The 27,090-nt window shown below is 47.3% G+C and overlaps 1 protein-coding gene across 2 annotated transcripts in view; it reads left to right on the forward strand.

Annotated features, from left to right (window-relative positions):
- Positions 1-27,090, forward strand: part of LOC117353728 (tetratricopeptide repeat protein 30A) — a 183,397-nt gene that overhangs the window by 23,739 nt on the left and 132,568 nt on the right. For both annotated transcript variants that reach the window (XM_033929974.1, XM_033929976.1), the window contains exons 4-6: positions 13,391-13,447; positions 16,204-16,339; positions 23,927-24,031. In XM_033929974.1, coding sequence (XP_033785865.1) covers positions 13,391-13,447; positions 16,204-16,339; positions 23,927-24,031 — 298 coding nt within the window. The remainder of the gene's footprint in view (positions 1-13,390; positions 13,448-16,203; positions 16,340-23,926; positions 24,032-27,090) is intronic.

The raw sequence follows: 27,090 nt of genomic DNA on the forward strand, positions 1-27,090 counted from the left end.
GCATGGCCGCGGCCTCCTTTCCTCCTTATGTCCCGGCCTGTTACCTGGTTTAAAAAGTGCACGCAGTGCGGTCGGGTGATCTCGATCACTGACCCACACCGTTGGTGTATCCTTTGTTTAGGTGTTGATCACCCTACTGCCTCTTGCCCACGTTGTGCCACTCTCTAACCTCAAGCCCTTCGTCGGTGACGGGCCAAGATTGCGGAGCTCTTCGACATGGACCCACAGGCGGATAAGACCTCAACCCCGGGCTCAGCCTCTACCTCAACCTCGGCCTCGGTCTCGACATCGACCTCGAAGGCCTTGGCCCCGTGCAAGTCTCCCTCAACTTCGAAGGCCTCAGCAGCTCCAGCTGCAAAGACCTCGGCCTCGGGTAAGTCTCCTCTTCCTCCTTCAGGTTCAGCTCAGCTACTGAAGAAGTCTTCCTCAGAGTCTCTGGCTACCCAGGCAGTGAGTGCAGTCCTGCCGGCCTCTACGAGACCACCTTCAAAGTGTGCCTCCATATTAAGGGAATACTCTACATCAAGGTCACCTTCGTTGGAGCACACTGCTGCACCCGTCAATCCAAATCCTTTGGTCTCAGTGCCGATGTTCGAGGACATGCTTAAGGCTATCTTAACCTCGCAGATCTCCTCTGCTTTGACTAAGCTTGCCCCGGCCTCGACCCCGCTAATTGTTGACCAGCCTGAGCGTCATGCCGAGGGCTCCCGAGAAAAGGTATGGCGGTCTCGACACTTTTCCTTGAGTGATTCCTCACCTGCTCCCTTGAGGCGGGCTTCTCCCATCGCCTGACCTCGTTCAAAGCACTGGTCTAAGCGTGCCTCTCCTTCGAGGAAGCGGTCCGCAAAATGACCCAGAGACTCTCCCTCTAGGCGAGGTAGGTCTCCGGGACCTCGCACCTTGAGGTCCATCGAGGCGTCAGACCTCGTGCTGTCTGACCCTCGTCCTTGACGGCCTCCCGTGCCTTCTCGGTCTCCGAGCCGAGGAGCTTCGAGGTCAAGGACTGCCTCCCCACTGCCTCGTTGGAAGTTCTCTTCTTCCCTGGGCTCGCCTGGGCTAGCCTCCCGGGTCTCCATCCCTCGGACCCCGGGTTCCTCGCCTGCCAGGCAGTCTAAATGCAAGCTGTCGTCGACTCCCCCTCGATCTCTCAGCGGGGCTTCCTTGATGTCTCTGCTTGTGGACATTGATGTGCCAGCTCAGTACTAGAGGGAAGCTTCTCCCTTGTTCTCTGCTGCCCCGAAGTCCCGCTCGGCTTTGCCTCTCGAAAGGCATTCTGTGGGCAAGACTTCCTCCTTCACCTGGTTCGTAGTGGACATGGGTAAGGCGCTTCAACTGGACCTCCAGTCTGAATCCAGGTATACCCAGGAATATTTGGAGGAAATGAAGCTTCCTCATCCACCGAGGGAATCCCTTCGCCTTCCCTTGAATCCGATCTTGAAGCAGACTTTCTTCCGGAATTTGGAGACGCCGTACGCAATCCCTGCCATTCCGTCTAAGATGGAATCCCGCTATCGGACAGTCCCGTGTAAGGGATTTGAAAAGGCTCAACTCTCCCACCAGTCCTTGGTTGTGGAGCCTTCCTTGAAGAAATCTAATTCTTCCAAGGTCTACGCGGCTGTCCCGCCAGGCCGGGAGGGCAGGTCTATGGACAAGTTTGGCAGGCGCCTGTACCAAAATTTGATGATGTCAAACAGGGTTCTGAATTACAATTTCAATTTTACATCCTATCTCAAGCACTGCAACAAATCCATGCCATTTTTTTCAGGATGATTTGGCTATCCATCGCTGGTCCGAATTTCGCCGGCTTCAGGATACGCTGTTGCAGATTCGCCTTTATATGCTTCAGGCTACTTATGATGCCTTTGAACTGTACTCGCGGGTCACCGCTTTTGCGATAGCCATGCGCCGCCTGGTCTGGCTCCGCATCATTGACATGGACCATAATCTGCAGGACCATCTGGCGAATCTTCCATGCATGGGCAACGAGCTCTTCGATGACTCCTTCGAGGCGGCCACCAAATGCCTCTCTGAACATGAACGCTTCTTCGCCTCCTTGGTCAGACCCAAGGCGAAGCCCGATCCTCCTAAGTGATACAAGTTACCACCCCGACGCTATCCCCAGAAGTCCACGTCGGCCTTTGCCTGGCCGCCACCCAGGCGTCCGCAACAGCAGAGGGCTCCACAAAAACCTCAGCCCCCTGCGGCGGCTAAGCCTACGCCGTCTTTTTGACTATCCCGGTTCGAGCATAGAAACATAGAAACATAGAAGATGACGGCAGAAAAGGGCTACAGCCCATCAAGTCTGCCCACTCTGCTTACCCACCCCCTGTCTATGCCCTAATGACCCAATTTCCTTATCTTGACACTCCCATTTATTCTTAAAGTCTGGCACGCTGTCTGCCTCGATCACCTGCACTGGAAGCTTGTTCCAATGATCAACCACTCTCTCTGTGTGAAGAAATACTTTCTGGTGTCGCCATGAAATTTTCCGCCCCTGAGTTTGAGCGGGTGCCCTCTTGTGGCCGAGGGTCCCTTGAGAAAGAAAATATCATCTTCCACTTCGACACATCCCGTGAGGTACTTAAATGTTTCGATCATGTCTCCCCTCTCCCTATGTTACTCGAGAGTGTAGAGCTGCAATTTGTTCAGTCTCTCTTCGTACGAGAGACCCTTGAGCCCCGAGATCATCCTGGTGGCCGTCCGCTGAACCGATTCAATTCTGCGCACATCTTTACTGTAATGTGGCCTCCAGAATTGCACACAGTACTCCAGATGAGGTCTCACCATGGCCCTGTACAACGGCATTATGACTTCAGGCTTTCGGCTGATGAAACTTCTATTGATACAACCCAATATCTGCCTTGCCTTAGATGAAGCCTTCTCCACTTGATTGGCAGTTTTCATGTCTGCACTGATGATTACTCCTAAATCTCGTTCTGCTGAAGTCCTAGTTAAAGTTTCTCCGTTCAAGAAGTACGTCCTGCATGGATTTCCGCTTCCGAGGTGCATGACCTTACATTTCTTAGCATTGAAGCCTAGCTGCCAGGTTGAGGACCAACTTTCCAATGTAAGCAGGTCCTGCGCCATATAATTCTGTAAACTGCATTCACTTACTATATTACATAGTTTGGCGTCATCGGCGAATAGTGTTATTTTACCTTGAAGCCCTTGAGTCAGATCCCCTAAGAATATGTTGAAAAGGAGTGGACCCAGGACCGAGCCCTGCGGCACTCCACTGGTCACCTCCGATGTTTTAGAGAGGGTACCATTAACCACCACCCTCTGAAGTCTGCCACTCAGCCAATCATTGACCCCTGCAGTTAGTGTCTCTCCTAACCCCATCGATTCCATCTTGCTTAGCAGCCTGCGGTGTGGGACACTGTCAAAAGCTTTACTGAAGTCCAGGTACACGATGTCCAAAGACTCTCCCAAGTCCAACTTTCTTGTTACCCAGTCAAAGAAGCTGATGAGATTGGATTGGCAGGACCACCCCCTTTCGTCTTCGAGCCTTCTCCTCTACCCATCAGAGGCCATCTCAGTTATTTTTGTCGCCGCTGGAAGCTGATTACATCGGACAACTGGGTCCTCTCTGTCATCAGGGAGGGGTATTCCCTTCATTCCCGGATGGCGCCTCCGGACCTGCCCCCAAGAGAGTATCTTTCCAACAGGTCGCAACTTCCCCTTCAGTGTTCTCCCCAGAAATTTTTTCCAGCCGGGTGGCATGAAAAAGTAGCCGGGTGGGGTGGGGCAGGGCGGGGAAATTTGGTAGTGGGGAAAATTAAATGTATACTATTTTTATTAGTTAATTATTATTATTTTCCAATGCTCGATATGACTTCCTTTTTTAAGGTTTGACACTTGTGCCAGAATATTTTTACTAAATTTAAGAAGTATCCAATTCTAGAAGTGAATAATTAGATATTCACCCTCTTTCAAATAGTATAGAGGTTTAAAAAAGGGAAATGCGTTAATGAAGTCATTAGGTTCAATCTAACCATTTATTTCTGCATGAATTTAAACAACATTAAAAAAAAGATAAATATAGCTCATCCAGTCATACAAGAAATGGCTGTACAACACCTCTAATAATGTTTTGATCACTAGGTTCCTTCCTGAGGTCTCACTGAGGATATGAAATAGATGCTATCCCCACTTCCAGACCTCTTCCACATAATTTATGGAGAGGTGTTACTGAGCCTTGAAGGGCACCTGTGTGATTGATCTTTATCTGCTTCTTTTTTATTTTGCTATAGTGCAAAGTAAGAGCTAGGGCAAATAAGTATAGGTAAAGATGCAGGTAATAATTAGCAATGTATTAAAAATATTTTATTTTTATTTGCTTATAATGTCATTTGAAAGCTACTTGATGATAATACAACTTTAATTTAATTCTTTATAATGTGTGTCTGTGTGTTGGGGGGGACAACACCTACGTCAACAGTAAAGTTAGAATAGAGTCATTAAATCCAGTGGTGTACCTAGTATATATGACAGCCAGTGCTAATCATTTTTTTAACAACCCCCTCCTCTATATAAAAAAATATATTTTTAGTAATAATCCATGAGTCACACAATAAGGGTGCATCTAGGAAAAGGCAGGATCTTAAACACTGCAGTGAGCACTAGAACACCAACACACGCATTGTAAAACTAAACAAACCAGATCCTACACAGTCAATTGATCCTGTAGTCGATGCTAACAGAAAGCCATGTCCTTTTCATACACACAGAACACAGATACACCCTCGCCCAATATGGAATAATCACAAACTAAAATTAGAAATATGTAGTCAAAAGTTAAACTGAACCAAGAAACCAGACTCTGCATACAATGCAACACCACAGAAACAGTGACACATGTCCCCTAATACTGTGCAAAATATAAAGACAGTAGATGTAAATTTGAAAAAATCTTCTACATAACAGTCACCACTTTACAAATTAACAAATAGAAATAAAATAATGAGAAATATGAAAATACCATTTTATTGGACTAATCCATTTTTCAATTAGCTTTCAGAGGCCAAATCTTTCTTCAAGACAGTACAGTATACAGCTGTTATGTTATCCTGTCCTGACCTGAGGAAAGGGGTTTATTCCCTCCCAAAATTGCCTTATTTCCATTTCCTATCGATAAATTTTAATCAATACAGTTACAATACTACTTGATTCTACGTAAAGCAACAAAAATATTTTTTTTCTACCTTTTGTCGTTTCTGCTTTAGTCATCTCTTCACTCTTCTTTCTATCCAGCATTTGTCCTCGCTCCCTTCCATGCAACATCTGTCCTCTCTCTTTGTCCCTTCCACCCAGCCTCTACCCTCTCTCTACCCCTTCCATCTACTGTCCACCCTATCTGCCCCTTGCATCCACTGTCCACCCTTTCTGCCTTTTCCATCCAGTGTCTTCCCTCTCTCTGTTCCATATGGTATCTTCCTTCTTTCTATGTCCCTTCAATAAACTCTATATCCTGTGCCCTTTCTCTCCTTTGTATATGATTTATTTCAGCTTCAACCCCTCTCCATTTTTTGTCTCTACCCATATGCTCTGGCATCTCTCTCTTCTCCTTTCCTTCCTTCCCACTCCACCCCATGGTCTGACATCTCTATCTCCTTCCCTTCTCTCCCCCCCCTCTCCAGTATCTGCCTCCTGTCTTTCCCCTTTGGTCTAGGCCTCTCTCTTTCTCTCCGTCTTTCTTCTGTGAGGAGATCATGTTGATCTTGAACACTGAATAATTCTTCCACATTCTCCATATCACTATACTGTAGTCTGGTCCAGCAGACTGCTTTGGCACTATTACATGGGTAATAGTACCGTATTTTCGCGGATATAACGCGCACCTGTGTAAAACGCGCACAGGGGTATAGCGCGCAGAAATCACGATGATATGTACCAAAACTTTTCTATACCGCGCTCAGGCATATAACGCGCATGATGCCCGACGCTCCTTTCGCCCGCCCTGACTTTCCGTGCGCTGTCCCGACTCTCCGTTCACCCCCCTGACTTCCGTGCACTGCCCTGACTTTCCGTGCGCTGTCCCGACTCTCCGTTCACCCCCCCTGACTTTCCGTGCACTGTCCCCCCTTGAAGTCCTGTCCCCCCTTGAAGGTCTGTCCCCATCCTGAAAGCCTGATGCCCCCCCCCCGACGTCCGATACATCCCCCCCCCCGGCAGGACCACTCGCACCCTCACCCCGAAGAACCGCCGACTCCCCAACAATATCGGGCCAGGAGGGAGCCCAAACCCTCCTGGCCACGGCGACCCCCTAACCCCACCCCGCACTACATTACGGGCAGGAGGGATCCCAGGCCCTCCTGCCCTCGACGCAAACCCCCTCCCCCCCACGACCGCCCCCCCCCAAGAACCTCCGCCCGTCCCCCAGCCGACCCGCGACCCCCCTGGCCGACCCCCACGACACCCCCACCCCCCTTCCCCGTACCTTTGTGTAGTTGGGCCAGAAGGGAGCCCAAACCCTCCTGGCCACGGCGACCCCCTAACCCCACCCCGCACTACATTACGGGCAGGAGGGATCCCAGGCCCTCCTGCCCTCGACGCAAACCCCCTCCCCCCAACGACCGCCCCCCCCAAGTACCTCCGCCCGTCCCCCAGCCGACCCGCGACCCCCCTGGCCGACCCCCACGACCCCCCCACCCCCCTTCCCCGTACCTTTGGAAGTTGGCCGGACAGACGGGAGCCAAACCCGCCTGTCCGGCAGGCAGCCAACGAAGGAATGAGGCCGGATTGGCCCATCCGTCCTAAAGCTCCGCCTACTGGTGGGGCCTAAGGCGCGTGGGCCAATCAGAATAGGCCCTGGAGCCTTAGGTCCCACCTGGGGGCGCGGCCTGAGGCACATGGGCCAAACCCGACCATGTGTCTCAGGCCGCGCCCCCAGGTGGGACCTAAGGCTCCAGGGCCTATTCTGATTGGCCCACGCGCCTTAGGCCCCACCAGTAGGCGGAGCTTTAGGACGGATGGGCCAATCCGGCCTCATTTCTTCGTTGGCTGCCTGCCGGACAGGCGGGTTTGGCTCCCGTCTGTCCGGCCAACTTCCAAAGGTACGGGGAAGGGGGGTGGGGGGTCGTGGGGGTCGGCCAGGGGGGTCGCGGGTCGGCTGGGGGGGCGGTCGGAGGTTCTTGGGGGGGGCGGTCGTTGGAGGGAGGGGGGTTTGCGTCGAGGGCAGGAGGGCCTGGGATCCCTCCTGCCCGTAATGTAGTGCGGGGTGGGGTTAGGGGGTCGCCGTGGCCAGGAGGGTTTGGGCTCCCTTCTGGCCCAACTACACAAAGGTACGGGGAAGGCGGGTGGGGGTGTCGTGGGGGTCGGCCAGGGGGGTCGCGGGTCGGCTGGGGGACGGGCGGAGGTTCTTGGGGGGGGCGGTCGTTGGAGGGAGGGGGGTTTGCGTCGAGGGCAGGAGGGCCTGGGATCCCTCCTGCCCGTAATGTAGTGCGGGGTGGGGGTAGGGGGTCGCCGTGGCCAGGAGGGTTTGGGCTCCCTCCTGGCCCGATATTGTCGGGAAGTCGGCGGTCCTTCGGGGTGGGGGTGCGAGTGGTCCTGCCGGGGGGGGGATGTATCGGACGTCGGGGAGTCGGCCGGGCAAGAGGGCTTGGGCTCCCTCTTGCTCCGATCGTGGATGCGGGTGGGAGCGCGTGCGAGCGGTCGTTCGGGGTGGGGGTGCGAGCGGTCCTGCTGGGGGGGTGAATCGGGCGTCGGGCGGGGTGGGAACTATGTTTAAAAACTTTTCTATACCGCGCTCAGGCATATAACGCGCGAGGGGTATGCGCGGTACGTAAAATCACGTATAACGCGCGCGTTATATCCGCGAAAATACGGTAAATTCATTATGCATCAGCTTTCTACACAGAATGCCACAAGTCTCTATTTCTTGTGCTGTGCTTACATCTGCCAGCGTCAGAAACTTGTGAGACAGATCCCTTGGCAATCCTACACTTCGAAGCCCTTTGACCATCTGGTTCTGTATGGTTGCAGGCTTTAAAGCTCTGTTTACTGGAGGAGACTGTCCAGCATATATAGTTGCATCACTCTTAAGGATCTGATCAGAGATTGCATTAGACAAGGTGGTATTTTTAGGCATGGAAAAACAGGACGTGTTCTCCTCAATCTGCTCAGATGCCTTCAAATGCCCTTTAATATTCGCCTGATCTCGGGCTAAATCTTGCCTCCTGAGCTGATCTTCAAAGGAGAGCGGAGTGAGAGCCATATCGGCAGTGAGATCCGTTTTGGGCCGCATGTTGTGCAGGGCTGGACTAAGGCAAGTTGTAAGCTTCCTTCCATCGCTGACCTATCTTCCATAAGTCAGCAACAGAAGGAAGCTTACAACTCGCTGCTCTTGCTTGCTTCGGGCCTTCCTCGTTGCCGGGTCCTGCCTACTTTCGGAAACAGAAAGTAGGCAGGATCCGGCAGCGAAGAAAGCCCGAAGCAAGCAAGAGCAAGTTGTAAGCTGACCTGTCTCCTATAGCGAACCCATGCTCCGGGGTGTGTGCATGCCGACTTCCCTTCTCTTCCTCCCTCAGGACGTGACTTCCGGTTTCGGAGAGAAGCGGCATGCACATGTTAGAGCCCCGGAGCATGGGTTCAAGTCGCTTGCTGGCGTTAAAAACTTTAAAAAAAAAAAAAAAGTCAGGCTCCTGCGATTCAGGCTGTGCCGAGTCAGCCCGGTAAATCTCCAAGCCGGTGGGAAGGGTTTTTTAAAAAATGTTGAGCAGAAGGCAGCAGCAGCATCAGCAGGATTGCGATCGAGATTACAGACGGGCGCTCATCTAAATTAGCTGGGCAGAACGCCCGGCTGAAAGGCCCTGGGGAGAACACTGCCCTTCTTCTCCAGGAGGCTCAAGCCCTCCTTCGCCTCCGGGCGGTGGAGGAGGTCCCTTTGTGCCAGCGGGGCACCGGATTCTACTCCCGGTACTTTCTAGTCCCGAAAAAGACAGGGGACCTTGCCCTATCCTGGATCTCAGAGTGTTGAACAAATTCCTGGTCAGGGAGAAGTTCCGCATGCTCTCTCTTCCCACGTTGGACGAGGGGGACTGGTTATGCTCGCTGGATCTCAAAGAGGCCTACACTCACATCCCGATTCATCCGGCCTCTCGCAGATTTCTTCGTTTTCAGCTGGGAAATCTTCATCTGCAGTATCGGGTCCTCCTGTTCGGGCTCGCATCCTCCCTGCAGGTCTTCACGAAGTGCCTCGTGGTCTTGGTGGTGGCCCTGCGATCACAGGGTCTTCAAGTGTTCCCGACGACTGGCTCATCAAAGCACCGTCCAGGCAGGGGGTTATTGCAGCGACCCAACGGACTATTATTTTTCTTCAGTGTCTGGGCTTCGAGGTCAACTTCCCCAAGTCCCAGTTGTGTCCCTCTCAGTCTCTCCAGTTCATCGGAGCGGTGCTGGACACTGTTCGTCTCCGCTCATTTCTGCCTCAGTCTCGGCAGGCCGCCCTCATTCACCTATGCCAGAGGGTCTCCCTTCTGTCGATGGTTTCGGCCAAGCATATGATGATTCTGCTGGGACACATGGCCTCCACCGTTCATGTTACTCCTTTTGTCAGACTTCATCTCCGAGTTCCTCAGTGGATCCTTGCGTCCCAGTGGAGACAGGAACAGGATCCCGCCTCTCAACACATTGCGGTGACTCCCTCCTTGAAGCAATCGCTCCACTGGTGGATGCTCTCTTCCAATCTTTCCAGAAGTTTTCTCTTTCACGCGCCCCCGTCGCAGAAGGTCCTCACGACGGACTCCTCCAAGTATGCCTGGGGAGCTCACCTCGATGACCTCCGTACTTGGGGTCTTTGGTCCAGCGCCGACCGTCGCTGCCACATCAACCTGCTGGAGCTATGGGCAATTTTCAAGGCTTTGGTAGCCTTTCAGCATTTGCTTCAGGATTGTGTGGTCCTGGTGTGAACGGACAACCAGGTGGCGATGTACTATGTGAACAAGCATGGGGATACAGGATCCCTGTCTCTTTGCCGGGAAGCTCTTCGGCTCTGGAAGTGGGCGATACGTCACAACATCTTCCTTCGAGCAGTCTACGTCCAGGGCCGGCAGAACTGCCTGGCGGATAACTTGAGCCGCCTTCTCCAACCTCATGAGTGGTCGCTCCATTCCTCCACTCTGCATCAGGTGTTTGCTCGATGGGGGACCCCGAAGATAGATCTGTTCACCTCCCCCTCAACCACAAGTTGCCTCGCTTCTGCTCCAGGATTTACTCCCCAGATCGTCTCGAGGCGGATGCTTTCCTTCTGGATTGGACGGACTGGTTTCTCTACGCGTTCCCTCCGTTTCCTCTGATTCTGAAGACTCTCGTCCAGCTCAAGTCAGTCCACGCCACCATGATTTTGATAGCTCCTCGGTGGCCCAGACAGCCGTGGTTCTCCCTTCTCCTCCCAACTCAGTGTCAGGGAGCCTCTGCTTCTGCCTGTGTTCCCTTATCTGCTGTCTCAGAGTCAGGGTTTGCTGCTGCATCCCAATCTGCAGTCTCTTCACTTAACTGCTTGGTTCCTCTCCACATGACTCCCCCCCCTTCAGTTTTTCTCAGTCGGTGAGGGATGTTCTCGAGGCCTCTCAGAAGTGTTCCACTCGACAATGCTACTCCCAGAAATGGACTAGATTTGCTGCATGGTGTGGTGTGCTTCGCATCGCATGGAGCCACTGTCTGCCTCCTTGTCTTCCATGCTGGATTATCTGTTACACTTGTCTCGGTCTGGTCTCAAATCGACATCTATTCGAGTCCACCTCAGTGCGATTGCTGCCTTTCATCAGCCGCTTGATGGGAAACCACTCTCGGTCCATCCGGTGATTTCCCGGTTTATGAAGGCCTCTTCAATGTCCATCCTCCACTCAAGCCTCCTCCGGTGGTTTGGGATCTTAATGTGGTTCTGGCTCAATTGATGAAACCTCCATTTGAACCCATTGATAAGGCTCATCTGAAGTGTCTCACTTGGAAGGTCATGTTCCTGATTGCCCTCACGTCTGCTCGCAGAATCAGTGAGCTGCAAGCTCTGGTTGCGGATGCGCCTTTTACTATTTTTAATCATGACAAGGTGGTCCTTCGTACTCATCCTAAGTTCTTGCCTAAGGTTGTTTCGGATTTCCACCTCAACCAGTCCATTGTTTTTCCGGTGTTTTTTCCTAAGCCCCATTCTCATCCTGGAGAGGTGGCGCTTCACACTCTTGACTGCAAGAGGGCATTGGTTTATTACCTCCAACGCACCCAATCTCATCGGACGGCTCCTCAACTCTTCATATCTTTTGATCCAAATCGATTGGGGCATCCTGTTTCCAAGTGCACTTTGTCCAACTGGTTAGCTGCTTGTATTTCCTTCTGCTACGCTCAGGCTGGACTCCCGCTGCAGGGTCGGGTCACGGGGCATAAATTCCGAGCGATGGCTGCATCTGTCGCTTTCCTCAGGTCCACGCCTATTGAGGAGATCTGCAAGGCCGCCACTTGGTCCTCGATTCATACATTCACCTCTCACTACTGTCTGGATACTTTTTCCAGACGCGACGGCCAGTTCAGCCAGTCGGTTTTACGTAATCTGTTCTCCTAAATTGCCAACTCTCCCACCGTCCCATCCTGGTTAGCTTGGAGGTCACCCACATGTAGAGAATATGCTGCCTGCTTGTCCTGGGATAAAGCACAGTTACTTACCATAACAGGTGTTATCCAGGGACAGCAGGCATATATTCTCACAACCATCCCTCCTCCCCGGGTTGGCTTCTTTGCTAGCTATCTGAACTGAGGACCACGTTGAGGAGACGCACCCTCTAGTTGAGTGGGAAGGCACTAGCAAACTTTAAGATCTTCAATCAAGTTTGCTTGTAAAGCTGTCCGCGTAGGGGCTCCGTAGATGACGTCACCCACATGCAGAGAATATCTGCCTGCTGTCCCTGGATAACACCTGTTACGGTAAGTAACTGTGCTTTCTAGTGTGATTGTTAAACTTTTACAACACACGGGGATCTGAGGCTCTGCCTTTGATAATAATTGAAAGCGAAGAAGGTGTTTAGGAGCTTTTCACAGTAGAATAACACCTCAGAATAATTTTGATTAAGATTTTTGAAATTTTTTTGAGAAGGGTATTTTCAAAGAAGTATATGCTCTTTCTCATCCTGTATACAATTTTGGTGCTTTGTTATATCCCATTCACTTTGGACTGGTCTAATGGATGATGAGGAAAAATTTGGTCACCTGCTAATTTTCCTTCCTTGAATCTACCAGACTAATCCAGAGTTCTTCCTTCCTGTTTGGTTAGAGAATTTAGTGGGGGATGCAGTAAAGTCAGCTATCATCGCTAAACCTGTTTTCACAGCTTTAGCGGTGATCGTTGTTACCAACCCGATGCACAAAATGGTCCATTTTTCGATCCAGCCATGCAAATTAGCTAAAAACCCTTGCAAAATAGCCAAGTTACTGATGCACTAATATTGCTTGGCTATTCAAAAAAAAAAAAAAAGGGGGTTTAGCTATTGTAAAAAACAATTTGTCTAGACCTGTTAGTAACTCTTACTACAACCTTTGGCAATGCGTTCCAGATCTTAACTATTCTCTGAGTGAAAAAATATTTCCTCCCATTGGTTTTAAAAGTATTTCCCTGTAACTTCATCCAGTGTCTCCTAGTCTTTGTAATTTTTGACAGCGTGAAAAATCGTTCCACTTGTACCCGTTCTACTCCACTCAGAATTTTGTAGACTTCAATCATATCTCCCCTCAGCCTTCTCTTTTCCAGGCTGTTTCACCTGGTAAAATCTGTAGAGCAGCTACTTGAGCTACTCTTTACACCTTTACAAAGTTCTATAGAGTGGATGTGGTGGATTGAGAGGATGCCACCTTTTGTTTTTTGTTCTGCGGGCAGGCTCATCTTTTCCTCCCTAGACACATGGCACTACTTTGGTACATCAGCTCAAGTATAGATTTCTGAGTATCCACAACAGAATGACAGATTAGGTTCTTACCTTGATAATCTGGGTTCTCTTAGGATACACAGGAATGTGTTCTACCCTCCCTGTGCGGATTTGTTTTGATTCATCTGATTTTTGCTTCAGACATTATTGGTGTCCATTTTGGGACCTCGTCTGCTGTATCTAAGATTAAGAAAAGAGGTGTTTCAGGTACTGGGAATTTCCTTTCTCTTTCCTTTTGGGAGGGTCCTATAGCCCTTGCTTGTTTTGGGGGAGATGCTCTGTCCATGATGACATCAAAATTGCATTTGTTAATGTCAAAGTGCATGGCTAAGCACATTCCTCTCAACACTCCAAATTCAGAATATAATTGTCTCTTAATCACTGTTTTGTACTTAACATTGTATTTGATGAGGGTAGTTGGGAAATTGTTAAAGTTTGGATATTTCTTGGTAGGGGCTTTTATATGTGTATTTTTGTTTTAGGTATTGAAGTTACAAGCTGCTGTTAAATATGGAGAAGAAGACCTTTCTGGAGCAAAGGTACAAAGAAATTGAGGGGAGTTTAGGTGTTTTTTTGGTTCTTGTTTCCTGCATTATTTATTTATTATACATACTATTTGGACCAAAGTAAAAGGATCAAGGGTTACTATTTCTTTACTTTCCATTCTTATAGCAGGTCACATGAAAAAGAGCTGGGAATATCCCAGGAGATACAGCTTGATTATATAAAAAAATTAATAAAATTGATAATTAACCATCAATCCAATATTCTCTAAACAAAAATGTTTTAACTGCTTTTCTAAATAAATAATTTGTTAAATATCTAATTTCACTAGGAAAGGAATTTAAAATTATTTGCTACACAAAAGAGGAGTTAGCATATCTAGGAGGCCTCCTGAAGACTTAACCTCATCTGGTTCCTAAAGATACCATGAGATGTTAAAACAGAACCAGCTAAATAGCTGGGGGTGTACCATATAATATTTTATTTATTTATTTAAAAATTTATATAACGCATAAAAATTATGCGGTTTACAAAATTACATGCATACATATGTAAGAAATGCTAAACATGTTTCAACAAGACAAACACAAAAGACATTAACTAATGGTATCATTATTAAAATCTTCTTTTAAATTCATCCTATAAGATGGAAACACAATATCCCATAAAATCATTTACAGGACAGGAAGGCATTAACAGAAAATAGCGTTGGCACAGGAAGGCATCAATAATAATAAAACCCTTAGCGTGCATGCGCACTTGAAACTCCATGCCTCTGCGCCTTTGTGCCTCTGCATGTGCAGTACACTGCCATGCCTTCTGAGAGTGAAGGGTGAAGGAAGGGAGAGATGGACATGGTCAGTAGGTGGGAGTGACCGTCTGGAAGGAGAACCGATGAAGAGAGTTGGTTATGTTCTGAGGGAACAGATTGCCTCTGTTTGGGAGTGACAGAGGGGTCAGAACGGTCCATGAGCAGAGGCGAATGAGACCAGCCAGGTGAGGGTGAAGTTGACAGAAACTGTCACAGTTTGAGTGAGAAAGCGTGCCGGGGGGGGGGGGGTGGAAGAGAATCCCGGTGTGAAGGAGCGGAAAGCCAGATGGGGTCGGACTGGGTATTGTAACTGGGTTCACTAGCCAAGGAGCCAGAGGTAAAAGGGAAGAGAGCTGCGATCGGACATCTTGCCTGCATCTCGGGGATGCATCCTATCTACCTCCGCAATTGCCCTAGCTGGAAAAAGCAAAAAAGCCGAATCCTCCCTCCCAACCGACTGGAAAGGAAATGAAATCCTTGCAGAGTAGGGGAGACAGAAAGAAAGAAAGACAGGGGGCCAGGGAGAGAGACAGAAAGAAAGAAAGACAGACAGTGGGCAGGGATAGACAGAAAGAAAGACATACTGGGAGCCAGGGAGAGAGACAGAAACAAAGAAAGACAGACAGCTGGCTGGGAGAGAGACAGACAGAAAGAAAGACAGACAGAGTCAGGGAAGGACCAGGAAAAGAGACATACACACATACAGACAGCTGACTGGGAGAGAAACAGAAAGAAAGAAAGACAGACAGCGGGCAGGGAGAGAGACAGAAAGAAAGAAAGACAGACAGACAGGGGGGTAGGGAGAGAGACAGAAAGAAAGAAAGATGGGGGACAGGGAGAGAGAAAGAAAGACAGGGCGTCAGGGAAGCAGAAAGAAAGACAGACAGTGGGGCAGGGAGAAAGACAGAGAGAGAGAGAAAAACAGAGGGAGAGAGGGAGAAAAAAAGAAAGACAGACAGAAAGAAAGAGGGCAGGGAAAGAGAAAGAAAGACAGAAAGAAAGAGAGAAAGAAACGCCTCAGTGCCCCATTGTGATAAAAGTCTACACATCTATTCAAGCACCTGTTAATGTAACGGGCTTAAACACTAGTTGACAAATAATTTTGAAAGGAAGCATACAGATCTTAAATTTTATATGAGCCTCAGTGGGAGACAATGAATAGAACAAAGAAAGGAGTTACTCTATATCAAATCTGTTAGCAGAAAAGATAATACTACTAATAATTTATTTTCTTGTATACCGCACTACCAACAGTTCTAGGCATTTCACCCTAACAACTGTAATTGCCTGAAGTTATTTTAAGCATATCTTTTGCACAGTCAACATAAACACTATTATTGTAATCCATTTGAGATAGTAGTGCTTGAACTATCAATGCAAATCTAGGTAAATCAAAATATTTCCTAATGGAACACAATTTTTTCATTAGAAGATAAGATAACCAAAATATTTAATGTTCCATATATACCAGGTTATCTAATTGGACACCCAAAATATGTGTGTTAAAAGAACATAGCCAAAAACACCACAAATGGAATGGAAAATAATGAGCAGAAGTGAGCCTTATAGACAGAGTCACAGAAACATGCAGAACAATTGAATTCAGAATGCAAGAGAATGAGTTTATTTTATTTTGACCTTTGTTTCATGGTATTCAATTAGGCGCATGGAAGATGACCAGTCTAGAGTCTGATCAAGTCTATATTTTGAATGGGGAGGTTACTTCCCACATTTCTCAGCCTTTACTAAGGGAGATTCTGCCCCCCACCTCCATCCCCAATGGCTCACATTTACCAGCCAAGAGGCAATACAAAATTTAACAAATGCAGAAAATTCAAGGAAAAGATAGTTTCCAGATTTGCCATTTTATTGCACCTTTACTTTTTACTGTCACTTCACTTTAATTTCAAGTAGCACATAGTGGACTTTACTGCATCCAGGAGCACGGATGTGAGAATGTTTTTTTTTCCTTCTCACTAGAGTTTAGTGGAACAACTACCTGTTGATGATCCAGACAGTGAGATTAATATGGGATGCTTATTGTACAAGGAAGGGCAGTATGAAGAGGCCTGCAAAAAATTTATTACCACTATGCAGGTGGTAGGCTACAAACCAGGTATACTTTTGTCATCAGCCTAGTTTTCTATATAATGCATTCATTTTGATCTCATGCATTCTTTCATCATTAAAGAATTTCCAAGGGGATAAAAAAATGTAGCAATCTAAGTCTAAGATTTTACCTGCCTTCATACTGAGGTTTTATTATATGCAGACTATTGGTCTATGAGCTTGAACAGTTAAGGGTTTTTTTGATAAGTGAAGGGTTGATAATACATCAGGTGTGGACTGACCTTATAAATATAACCATATTTTAAAGTAGGAAGGTGAGGGTTCACGTGATAATGCATAGCGGATGTCCCAAGAAGCAGCTCTGAGCCAGGGCCTAATATATTTCTAAATAAAAGCATCCAAATAAAGATGATTGGATTATTTTTTATGCAAGCTAAGATAAAATGGTGGAGAGATGATGGTTCATGGTTGCAAATGAATTATGATATGGAAAGGGATGAAAACACCTAAAGAGCCCTCCTGGTCAAAGCAACCTAAGATGGCATTGGAGGCTAAAGTCCTAATATTTACGCTGCATGAAGCGGCCATCAAGGAACTCGCCCTGTACCTAACAGTGTTCATAGAAGACAAGCTTTCACAAGTCCAGGAAATCAAATAAGGCTTTCAAGCACAAGGTGTGCAATTACAGCAGGCAGAGGAATGCTTAAGCCTTCAGGAGGATCAGTTGACTGGCCTGGAAATGTGTTCAGGCACTGGGGAAGAGCAACCAACAGTTACTTGAGTGGTTAGATAATCAAGAGAATTGCAGTAGTAGAAATAACCTGTGAATCATTGGGCTGCCATAGACAGTAACAGGTCAAGAAATCTGCTCTAAAATGGAACAATGGTTCCTCGGGCATTCAGTGTTCCTCCTGGTCATTTTGACTACAAAGTGGAGAGGTGCTATTGCTGGGTAATTTCAACCTGCCATATGGGAATTGGAAAGTTCTGTCTGCAGAATCAGAAAGAAGTAGGGAGATAGTGGATGTCCTTCAAGGGGCTCTACTCAGACAAATGGTGATGGAACCAACAAGGGAAAAAGCAATACTGGATAGAGTGCTCACAAATTGGAAAAGTGTCTTTAATATCCAACTGGGTGTCCACATGGGCAGTAGTGATCATCAAACGGTTTGATCTGATATATCACACAAAACTCAAAGTCGTGGTTAGTAGCGTAAAGAGCTAAAAGGATGGGAGGACATAAGGGAAGTGGAAAAACAATGGTCCAAGCTGAAAGGAGAAATAAAAATACCTTTATGTGAGGAAAATAAAAATGAGAAAAAAGAAACTAATATGGTTCTCCAAACTACTGGCAGAGAAAACAAAGGCAAAAGAGTTGGTAGTCATGAAATATAAAAATACTCAAGAAGAGGAGCACCAAAAAAGGAATACTGGATGAAAATAAAAGAAGCCAAGAGAGAGATATGTCTGGCGAAAGTACAGGCCGAAGAGCAAATGGCTAGAAATATAAAAAAGGGAGACAACATTTTTTTACTGGTATATTAGTGAAAGAAGAAAAATGAGAAATGGAATTGCAAGACTTAAGAAGCTATGAACTACTATTTGGAGAGTGAGGAGGAAAAAGCAAATGTGCTAAATAAATACATCTGTGTTCACGGAAGAAAATCTTGGAGAAGGACCGTGATTAGCTGGCAAAATTACATGTGAGAATGGCATGGATATTGCGCTGTTTATGGAAGAAAGTGCTTATGAACAACTTGAAAAATTGAAGGTAGACAAAGCCATGGGAACGGACGGCATCCATCCAAGGATATTGAGGGAGCTCAGAGAGGTTCTGGCCACTTCACTTAAAGATTTGTTCAGTAAGTCCCTGGAGATAGGAGTGGTTCTGTTGAAGTGATTTATATGTCACACTATAGTTGTTGTTATGCTGATATGCGAGACATTGTCACAAATCGAATTTAAATTAATTTAAATTGACACTTTATTTTGTGTTTAGTTAACAAGTGATGTTTTTTGAAGAATCTATGATAGAGATCTGGAACCAGTCAAACTCAGATTTATTCCTTGTTCAGTACAGTTCCAAGCAAGTTTCTGAGCTTCTTTTTCCTTTCTTTTAAATATAATTTATATTACATCATTTACTTATTGTATATTGGCCAAAGACTCTTCTGGCTTTCAAACTCGACTCAGTTGGCTTCCTTAGAGATAAACCTCTATTTGGGGAAGACCTTGAGAAGTTAGTAAGGATTTGGGAGATATGAAGCTACAGAGTCTAAAAGAAAATCTCTTCTTTAGTTAAGTATAGGGATGTCTGGCCACTTGCATTGACTATCTAGGTCTGACCATGCTGTCCCTGGCCACCCTTACTGATGTGGATCCCAGGACCTACATAAGACACGTATGTGGGTCTCATCTGAATATTGGCTTGAGATCTGCATAAGGTGAAGTGTTGGTCAAATTTGCCTATCTGACCTCTCCTACTTGAGCTCTGAAGCAGGTCCTCCTTTTGATCCTCAACCCTTCTTCAAAACAGGCCCCTCTGATTCTCTATCCTTTCTCAGTCCAATACCCCGATCCCATATGATAATTGAAGTCCTGCCCACTATCCACCCCTTGCACCTGTCTAGACCCCAGGAACTTATTCAGGGGAAATCAGTGTAAGTGAAACTGGATTGGAGCAGTCCCCTTTCTATTCCTGTTCTGAGTGGCAAAATGGTGACAGTGATCCCCAAGCAGCAGTCTCAAGATACTTCTGCTAGAGGTCAGCCTTCTATATAAGGGTGACAGCATGCTCTTGGTCTTAGCCTCCACTCTCTGGTACTATAGTTGACAAGAACATAAGAATAGCCATACTGGGTTAGACCAATGATCCATCTAGTCCAGTATCCTGTTACCAACAGTGGCCAATCCAGGTCACAAGTACCTGGCAGAAACCCAAATAGTAGCAACATTCCAAGCTACCAATCCCAGGTAAAGCAGTTGCTTTCCTCATGTCTGTTTCAATAGCAGACTATGAATTTTTCCTCCAAGTACTTGTCCAAACCTGGGCATCTGTGGTCAATTGAAAGTTAACTATGCACCAGCTGATATTCAGACCAGTGCCCAGTTAACTCAGCAGATAAAGTTAGGACAGCTTTTTCTACTGTCCTGAAATTATCTGCTTACTTAGCTCCACCCAAACTCTGACCCGTGGCCACCCTAAGCTAGCCAGTTATCACATGACCAGTAAGAGCCAATATTATACACCACAACTCAGTTAAGTGCCACTGAGCAGGGGTTAACAGAGTAGAAGCTCAGCAGGGGTTAACAGGGTAGAAGCCTCCCCTGACTAATTAAATCCCTTTGAACAGTGACACCATAGATCCCTCTTTTAGAAGTTCTATTTGGTGTTTTGGAGGTCTGAAAAATCAGCATTTAGACTGCTTTTTGTATTTTTTCAATACTCAATAAAAATATTGAACTTAAAAGAAAAAGAAATCCCTATTGTATGGACATGCAAACCCAATTTCCTGGGCTATAGAGTATTGTTTATTGAAAGCTTCTATACCACTACTAATGACTGAGTAGTCAATTCAGAGAGGTTTACATGTGCTTCTACAATGGTGTTACTATACATGAGCTTCAGAATGGTATTACTATACATGAAATTTATAAGCTACTATAATGATGCTACAACACATGAGCTTTAGAGTTTGTTATGATGTTACAATATAATCTTATGATTTAAGAGTTTTTATAAAGATGTTACGATACATGAGCTTCAGTAATGGTATTACAGTACATAATGGTGCTATGATACTGTATATGAGCTTTAGTACTGAGTCTTGATTTTTCTATGATGGTTACCAAAGCTTAATTTATGGTGTTACAATACATGAACTATGATTTATGAGTTTTATAACGATAATGATGTTACAATACACAAGCTACAGTAATGGTGTTACAATACATGAGCTACGATATATGAGTTTTAGTACAGAGTTAAGATGTTTCTGTGATGGTTTCAGAAGTGTTGTGGTGCTTTTGGGCATCCTTGTGTGGTGCGTTTGCTTATACTTGATGAGTGTACAGTATTTACCGTATTTTCACGTAGATAACGCGCACCCGTGTAAAACGCGCACACGGGTATAGTGTGCGGAAATCGAAATATATGTAAAAAAAATTTTGTATACCGCGCACACCCGTATACCGCGCATGCTGCCCGACTCTCCTTTCGCCCGCCCCGACTCTCCTCTAGCCACCCCGACTCTCCTTTTGCCCGCCCCGACTCTCCTCTCCCCCTTGAAGTCCTGTCCCCACCCTGAAAGCCTGATGCCCCCCCTGACGTCCGATTCACCCCCCCGCAGGACCGCTCGCACCCCCACCCCGAAGGACCGCTCGCACGCACCCGCACCCCCACCCCGAATGACCGCTCACACGCACCCCCACCCTGAAGGACCGCTCGCACCCCCACAGCCTCCCAATCCCCTCCCCCATCATGTAGAAGCTCCTACCGGTGTCCTGCTGCTTCCTCTTGGCGGTCCCGGCCCTTCTGTGAGCCCTGCGATGCTTCCCCTTTCTCTGACGTCAAGCCCTCTTGCCCCGCCGACTCCCCGACACGATCGGGGCAAGAGGGAACTCAAGCCCTCTTGCCCCCCCCAACTCCCCGACAATATCGGGCCAGGAGGGAGCCCAAGCCCTCCTGGCTCTGGCGACACCCCCCCCCCCCCCCGCTAGTTGTTCCGGCCAGGAGGGAGCCCAAACCCACCTGGCCACGGCGACCCCCTACCCCCACCCTGCACTACATTACGGGCAGGAGGGATCCCAGGCCCTCCTGCCCTCGACGCAAACCCCCCTCCCCCCAACGATCGCCCCCCCCAAGAACCTCCGACCGCCCCCCCAGCCGACCCGCGACCCGCCTGGCCGACCCCCACGACACCCCCACCCCCCTTCCCCGTACCTTTGTGTAGTTGGCCGGACAGACGGGAGCCAAACCCGCCTGTCCGGCAGGCAGCCAACGACGGAATGAGGCCGGATTGGCCCATCCGTCCCAAAGCTCCGCCTACTGGTGGGGCCTAAGGCGCCTGGGCCAATCAGAATAGGCCTGGGAGCCTTAGGTCCCTCCTGGGGGCGGGGCCTTGGGCACATGGTCGGGTTGGGCCCATGTGCCTCAGGCCCCTCCACTAGGAGGGACCTAAGGCTCCTGGGCCTATTCTGATTGGCCCAGGCGCCTTAGGCCCCACCAGTAGGCGGAGCTTTGGGACGGATGGGCCAATCCGGCCTCATTCCGTCGTTGGCTGCCTGCCGGACAGGCGGGTTTGGCTCTCGTCTGTCCGGCCAACTACACAAAGATACGGGGGTGGGGGTGTCGTGGGGGTCAGCCAGGGGGGTCGCGGGTCAGCTGGGGGGGCGGTCGGAGGTTCTTGGGGGGGGGCGGTCGTTGGTGGAAGGGGGGTTTGCATCGAGGGCAGGAGGGCCTGGGATCCCTCCTGCCCGTAATGTAGTGCGGTGTGGGGGTAGGGGGTCGCCGTGGCCAGGAGGGTTTGGGCTCCCTCCTGGCCCGAACAACTAGCGGGGGGGGGGGGGGTCGCCAGGGCCAGGAGGACTTGGGCTCCCTCTTGGCCCGAACAACTAGCGGGGGTGGGGTCGCCAGAGCCAGGAGGGCTTGGGCTCCCTCCTGGCCCGATATTGTCTGGGAGTTGGGGAGTCGGCGGGGCAAGAGGGCTTGGGCTCCCTTTTGCCCCGATTGTGTCGGGGAGTCGGGGGGGGGGGGTAAGAGGGCTTGAGCTCCCTCTTGCCCCGATCGTGTCGGGGAGTCGGCGGGGCAAGAGGGCTTGACGTCAGAGAAAGGGGAAGCAGTGCAGGGCTCACAGAAGGGCCAGGACCGCCAAGAGGAAGCAGCAGGACACCGGTAGGAGCTTCTACATGATGGGGGGGGGGGGTTCGGGAGGCTGTGGGGATGCGAGCGGTCCTGCGGGGGGGTGAATCGGACGTCGGGGGGGGGGAACTATGTAAAAAAAATTTTGTACAACGCGCTCACGCGTATAACGCGCAAGGTTATGCACGGTTTGTAAAATCGTGTATAACGCGTGCGTTATATGCGTGAAAATACGGTACATGCTATCTTCACCCTATATGTGCATTTTAGATTACTGTATTTACCCTTTATCTACATTTATCTCACATATTTGTACCATACTATATTCATTTTAAGTATATATATTATAATTCTATTATCAGTGTATTTATCATACAGTATATTCTACTTTTTTGTGAATTTTTCCAGTGTTTGTCCTGTCGTGTATCAGGTGGGGGTTAGGCTGTTATTTTCTCCTCATTGCTACTCCCCCTGAATGTTTGTTAGCTAAAGTGGTCTGTGAAAAAGCTTGGTCTTTATTCTTTTCTTGAACTTTCTGGTGTCTTTTTCTAGTTTTAATTGCTTTGGAAGGGAGTTTCCACCATATTAAAGCCATCATTGAGAACATTCTTGTCCTGATGCTTTTGTATTTGATGTCTTTGAAGGAGGGTATTTCCAGCAGGCATTCTGGCTTGATCGCAAGGTGCGTGTTGGTGTATGGTTGTGTAGTATGAGGCTATAGGCTGGATGTCAGTTTGGTCATCACTGCTCTTTTGATCACGCATCAGAAGTAAGATGTAGGGGGACCAGGGTGATGGTGCCTGGAAATACAGTTTGCATAGGGGCCTGTCTTCTACCCAGTGGGGCCCTTAAAGCTTGGTAAGTCCTACTCATCTGGGCTGGTCTAACAGAATGATAAGGAAGATGACATTTGTACTTTCCCTGCTAATTTCCTTTTATTGAGTCTAGAGCTCTCCTAGGAGGACTAAGTATTAAAGTTGCCCTCAGATTTTCCTGTGGTTCAGCTGGATCTCCAGCTTAGACCTTGAGGGACCCTCTCAACTCTGTGGAGGTTGAGTTTTTTATGATTTGTTTATTATATGCTCAACTAGTTCAGCTCTCTTTTGGCAGTGGTATACTGACAAGTTCCATAGCTGCACCAGTCCATATGGTGGTGATGATGCCTCCAAAAGCTGATAACCCACTGATCTAACAGAACTGAAGGGAAGGAAATTAGCAGATAAGAATACATTTCACCATAATTCCTATCACGCTAACTTTGATTAAGGTCTGCCTTATGAAGCAGAATACCGTTTAAGGTAGTAAATTTAACTTTGTTTTCATTGATAACTGGTGTGCTGAGATTTATTTTTAAGAATCTTTTTTTCTCATTATTCGGGAATGTCCTTTTGCCACTAATGATTTTGTTAAAAGCAGGAAGAATAACAGGCTGGTATTTTTTAAAATCAATTTCTCTTCTAGAAAGAGCACTGAAAACCAAATACCACTAGTTATTGGAGGCAGACCATTCTTACTGAGTCATCTGCTGCCCAATGAGAGACTAGATTTGGGAACAGACAACAGAGACATGACCGTAAAAGCCACTTTAAAGAAAGAACACACCAGTATTTTAGAGTTGACACAATACTGCAGTCATTGCTAATAACAGAATCATGAACCTAACCGGTCCCCAATTCCTCTGCTGAACATCTGCCTTCTAACCAGTACCTTTTCTTTCTGAATAGTTAAAAAAAAAATGTATTTTTTTTTTTTCTCTTTGGCTTTTTCTAACAGACTTATCTTACAACATCGCCCTCTGTTACTACAGCATGAAACAATATGCACCTGCTCTAAAGCACATTGCAGATATAATTGAGCGTGGAATTCGGGAGCACCCAGGTACGTTGTCCAAAGGTGCTATCTACAAATATATTTAACTTCTTATGTGTTTTTTAGTTGCAAAAGGAGATGGCTTGTATTCCTCAAAAGAGAAATATTCAGAGCATTTCAGAAACCTTCATGCCATTTTTCATGCTCTGCTGTGTAAATGATACAATTCAAAACACGTTAAAGTAGGAGTTTATTTTACTGATTTGCACAGCATAGTTTGCACTTTCAATTTGAAGGAATAATTTCTAGACATATTAAAAAAAAAAGTATTTAAGAAGAAACCAAAGAGCCTTGATTACATACTGTAGGCTTTGATCCCCCTTTCCCAATATTTGATGGGAGCTCCTTTTGCAGCAGTAAGAGCATTGAGTCTTCTGTTATAAGCATCTATCAACTTTGCAAAGTGGGTGGTCATTTTTCCCCCTGTTTTTTCCTGTCAAATTAGGTCAGGGTCTTTCAAGTTGGTTGGAATTTTTTGTGAACTTGAGTCAAGTCTCCCCATGGATTTTCTATCAGTCTAGACTTGGACTAGGTCACTCAAGAGCATTCATTTTTCTCTTGATGAGCCATTCCATTGTTGCTTTTCCTTTGTGCCTAGGAAGATTGTCCTTTTGAAAGGTGAATCTTCTCCCTGGTCCTAGATCAGTAGCCGACTGAAACAAGTTTTCCTAAGAGATTTTCTTGTATTTTGTACTATCCATTTTCCCTCCATCTTCTCAAGCCTCTCAGTCCTAGTTGCTGCAAAGCATCATTTCCATAACTCTTAACTCTTCCCCCCCCCCCGCCCCAAATATATGGGACAATTTTTCATAAAATGTCTTGGGAAAAAATTGGAAATATTTAATCTAGATGTTTCAAATTATTCCTATATTCAACACATTTCAAGAGGGTGTGTTGAAGGCATATTTTGGATGGGCTCAGGACCTGGACGTTTTGCAGCGATAATCAAACATTTAACAGAATGTCCAGGGCAGCATTTAGATGTTTGGGGCTAGATCTGTTATAAAAACAAATAAGGGCCAAAATGGTGCCCAAACTGACCGTATGACCACTGGAGGAATTAAGGCATTACTCCCCTGCTCCCCCAGTGGCCACCTACCTAGTGACAGGCAGAAGAACACAAACGGGATAGTACGTCTTAGAACAGCAGATGGGATTTATGTGGAAACAGATTCCGAAAAAGCCAAACTACTGAACGATTACTTCTGCTCAGTCTTTACCTGCGAGGCACCTGGACACGGGCCACAGCTGGAAGCAAAGCCAAGCAAGGAAGACCCATTTCAGAATTTTGGGTTCTCACCAGCTGATGTTTACAGCGAACTGTCAAGACTCAAGGTGAGCAAAGCCATGGGACCAGACAAATTGCACCCACGAGTACTCAGGGAGCTGTGCGATGTCCTGGCGGAACCATTAACCATGCTCTTCAATCTCTCCCTAAGTACAGGGAGAGTCCCCCTGGACTGGAAAACAGCTAACGTCGTTCCTCTGCACAAAAAGGGTTGCAGAGCGGAGGCTGCAAATTACAGACCAGTGAGTCTCACATCAATAGTGTGTAAACTCATGGAAACATTACTTAAATGTAAATTAGACACGATTTTGGATGAGGGGAATCTAAGGGATCCTAGTCAACATGGATTCACTAGGGGTAGGTCATGCCAATCCAATCTTATCGGCTTCTTTGATTGGGTAACAGGAAAGCTGGACTCGGGAGAGTCTCTGGACATAGTGTACTTAGATTTCAGTAAAGCTTTCGACAGCGTCCCACACCGTAGACTATTAAACAAGATGAAATCTATGGGGTTAGGTGAGACACTAATTGCATGGGTCAAAGATTGGCTGAGTGGAAGACGTCAGAGGGTGGTGGTCAACGGCACCCTCTCTGAGACATCGGAGGTGACCAGCGGAGTGCCACAAGGCTCGGTCCTGGGTCCACTCCTTTTTAACATATTCATAAGAGACTTGACCCAAGGGCTTCAGGGTAAAGTAACTCTATTCGCTGATGACGCCAAACTATGTAATATAGTAAGTGAAAGCAATCTGCAGGATAGTATGACGCAGGATCTGCTTACGTTGGAAAACTGGTCCTCGACATGGCAGCTGGGCTTCAACGCTAAGAAATGTAAGGTTATGCATCTCGGTAGCAGAAATCCATGCAAACCTTACACCTTAAATGGAGAAACACTAGCTAGGACTTCAGAAGAAAGAGACTTGGGAGTAATCATCAGTGCAGACATGAAGGCCGCCAAACAAGTAGAGAAGGCCTCATCCAAAGCAAGGCAACTTATGGGATGTATCAATAGAAGCTTCGTTAGCCGCAAATCTGAAGTCATAATGCCACTGTACAGAACCATGGTGAGACCTCATCTGGAGTACTGTGTGCAATTCTGGAGGCCACATTACCGTAAAGACGTGCTTAGAGTTGAGTCGGTTCAGCGGATGGCCACTAGGATGATCTCGGGGCTCAAGGGTCTCTCGTACGAAGAAAGACTAAACAAATTGCAGCTCTACACTCTAGAGGAGCGCAGGGAGAGGGGGGACATGATTGAGACATTTAAATACATCACGGGACGTGTCGAGGTGGAAGAAGACATCTTCTTTCTCAGGGGACCCTCGGTCACAAGGGGGCATCCATTCAAACTCAGAGGAGGGAAATTCGATAGTGACATAAGGAAGTATTTCTTCACAAAAAGGGTTGTAGATCACTGGAACAAGCTTCCAGAGCAGGTGATCAAGGCCACCAGCGTTATTGACTTTAAGAATAAATGGGTGCTACAGCCATTCATAGCAGGTTACTCATTTTCAGTTACAGGCCCTACATGCTCTTTAGATTCTATAAATCCTATCAATTGTTTAGGCTCAAAAAATAAGTAATTCTTATTCTGATATGAAACAAAACATTTTACAGGAAATTTCAACATAAAATTTGCTCCCAAGGCTAGGACTCTTGGCCGTAATGCCAAGAATTCCTTCCTACGCCTCTGAGATCTCAATGACATGTCAGGAAATATTCGAACATTAGAGCCTAAAAATTGATCATTAATATGACGAAAGAACAAACGTAGTATATA

This window comes from Geotrypetes seraphini, chromosome 2 (genome assembly GCF_902459505.1).
Source record: "Geotrypetes seraphini chromosome 2, aGeoSer1.1, whole genome shotgun sequence".
Lineage (NCBI taxonomy): Eukaryota > Metazoa > Chordata > Amphibia > Gymnophiona > Dermophiidae > Geotrypetes > Geotrypetes seraphini.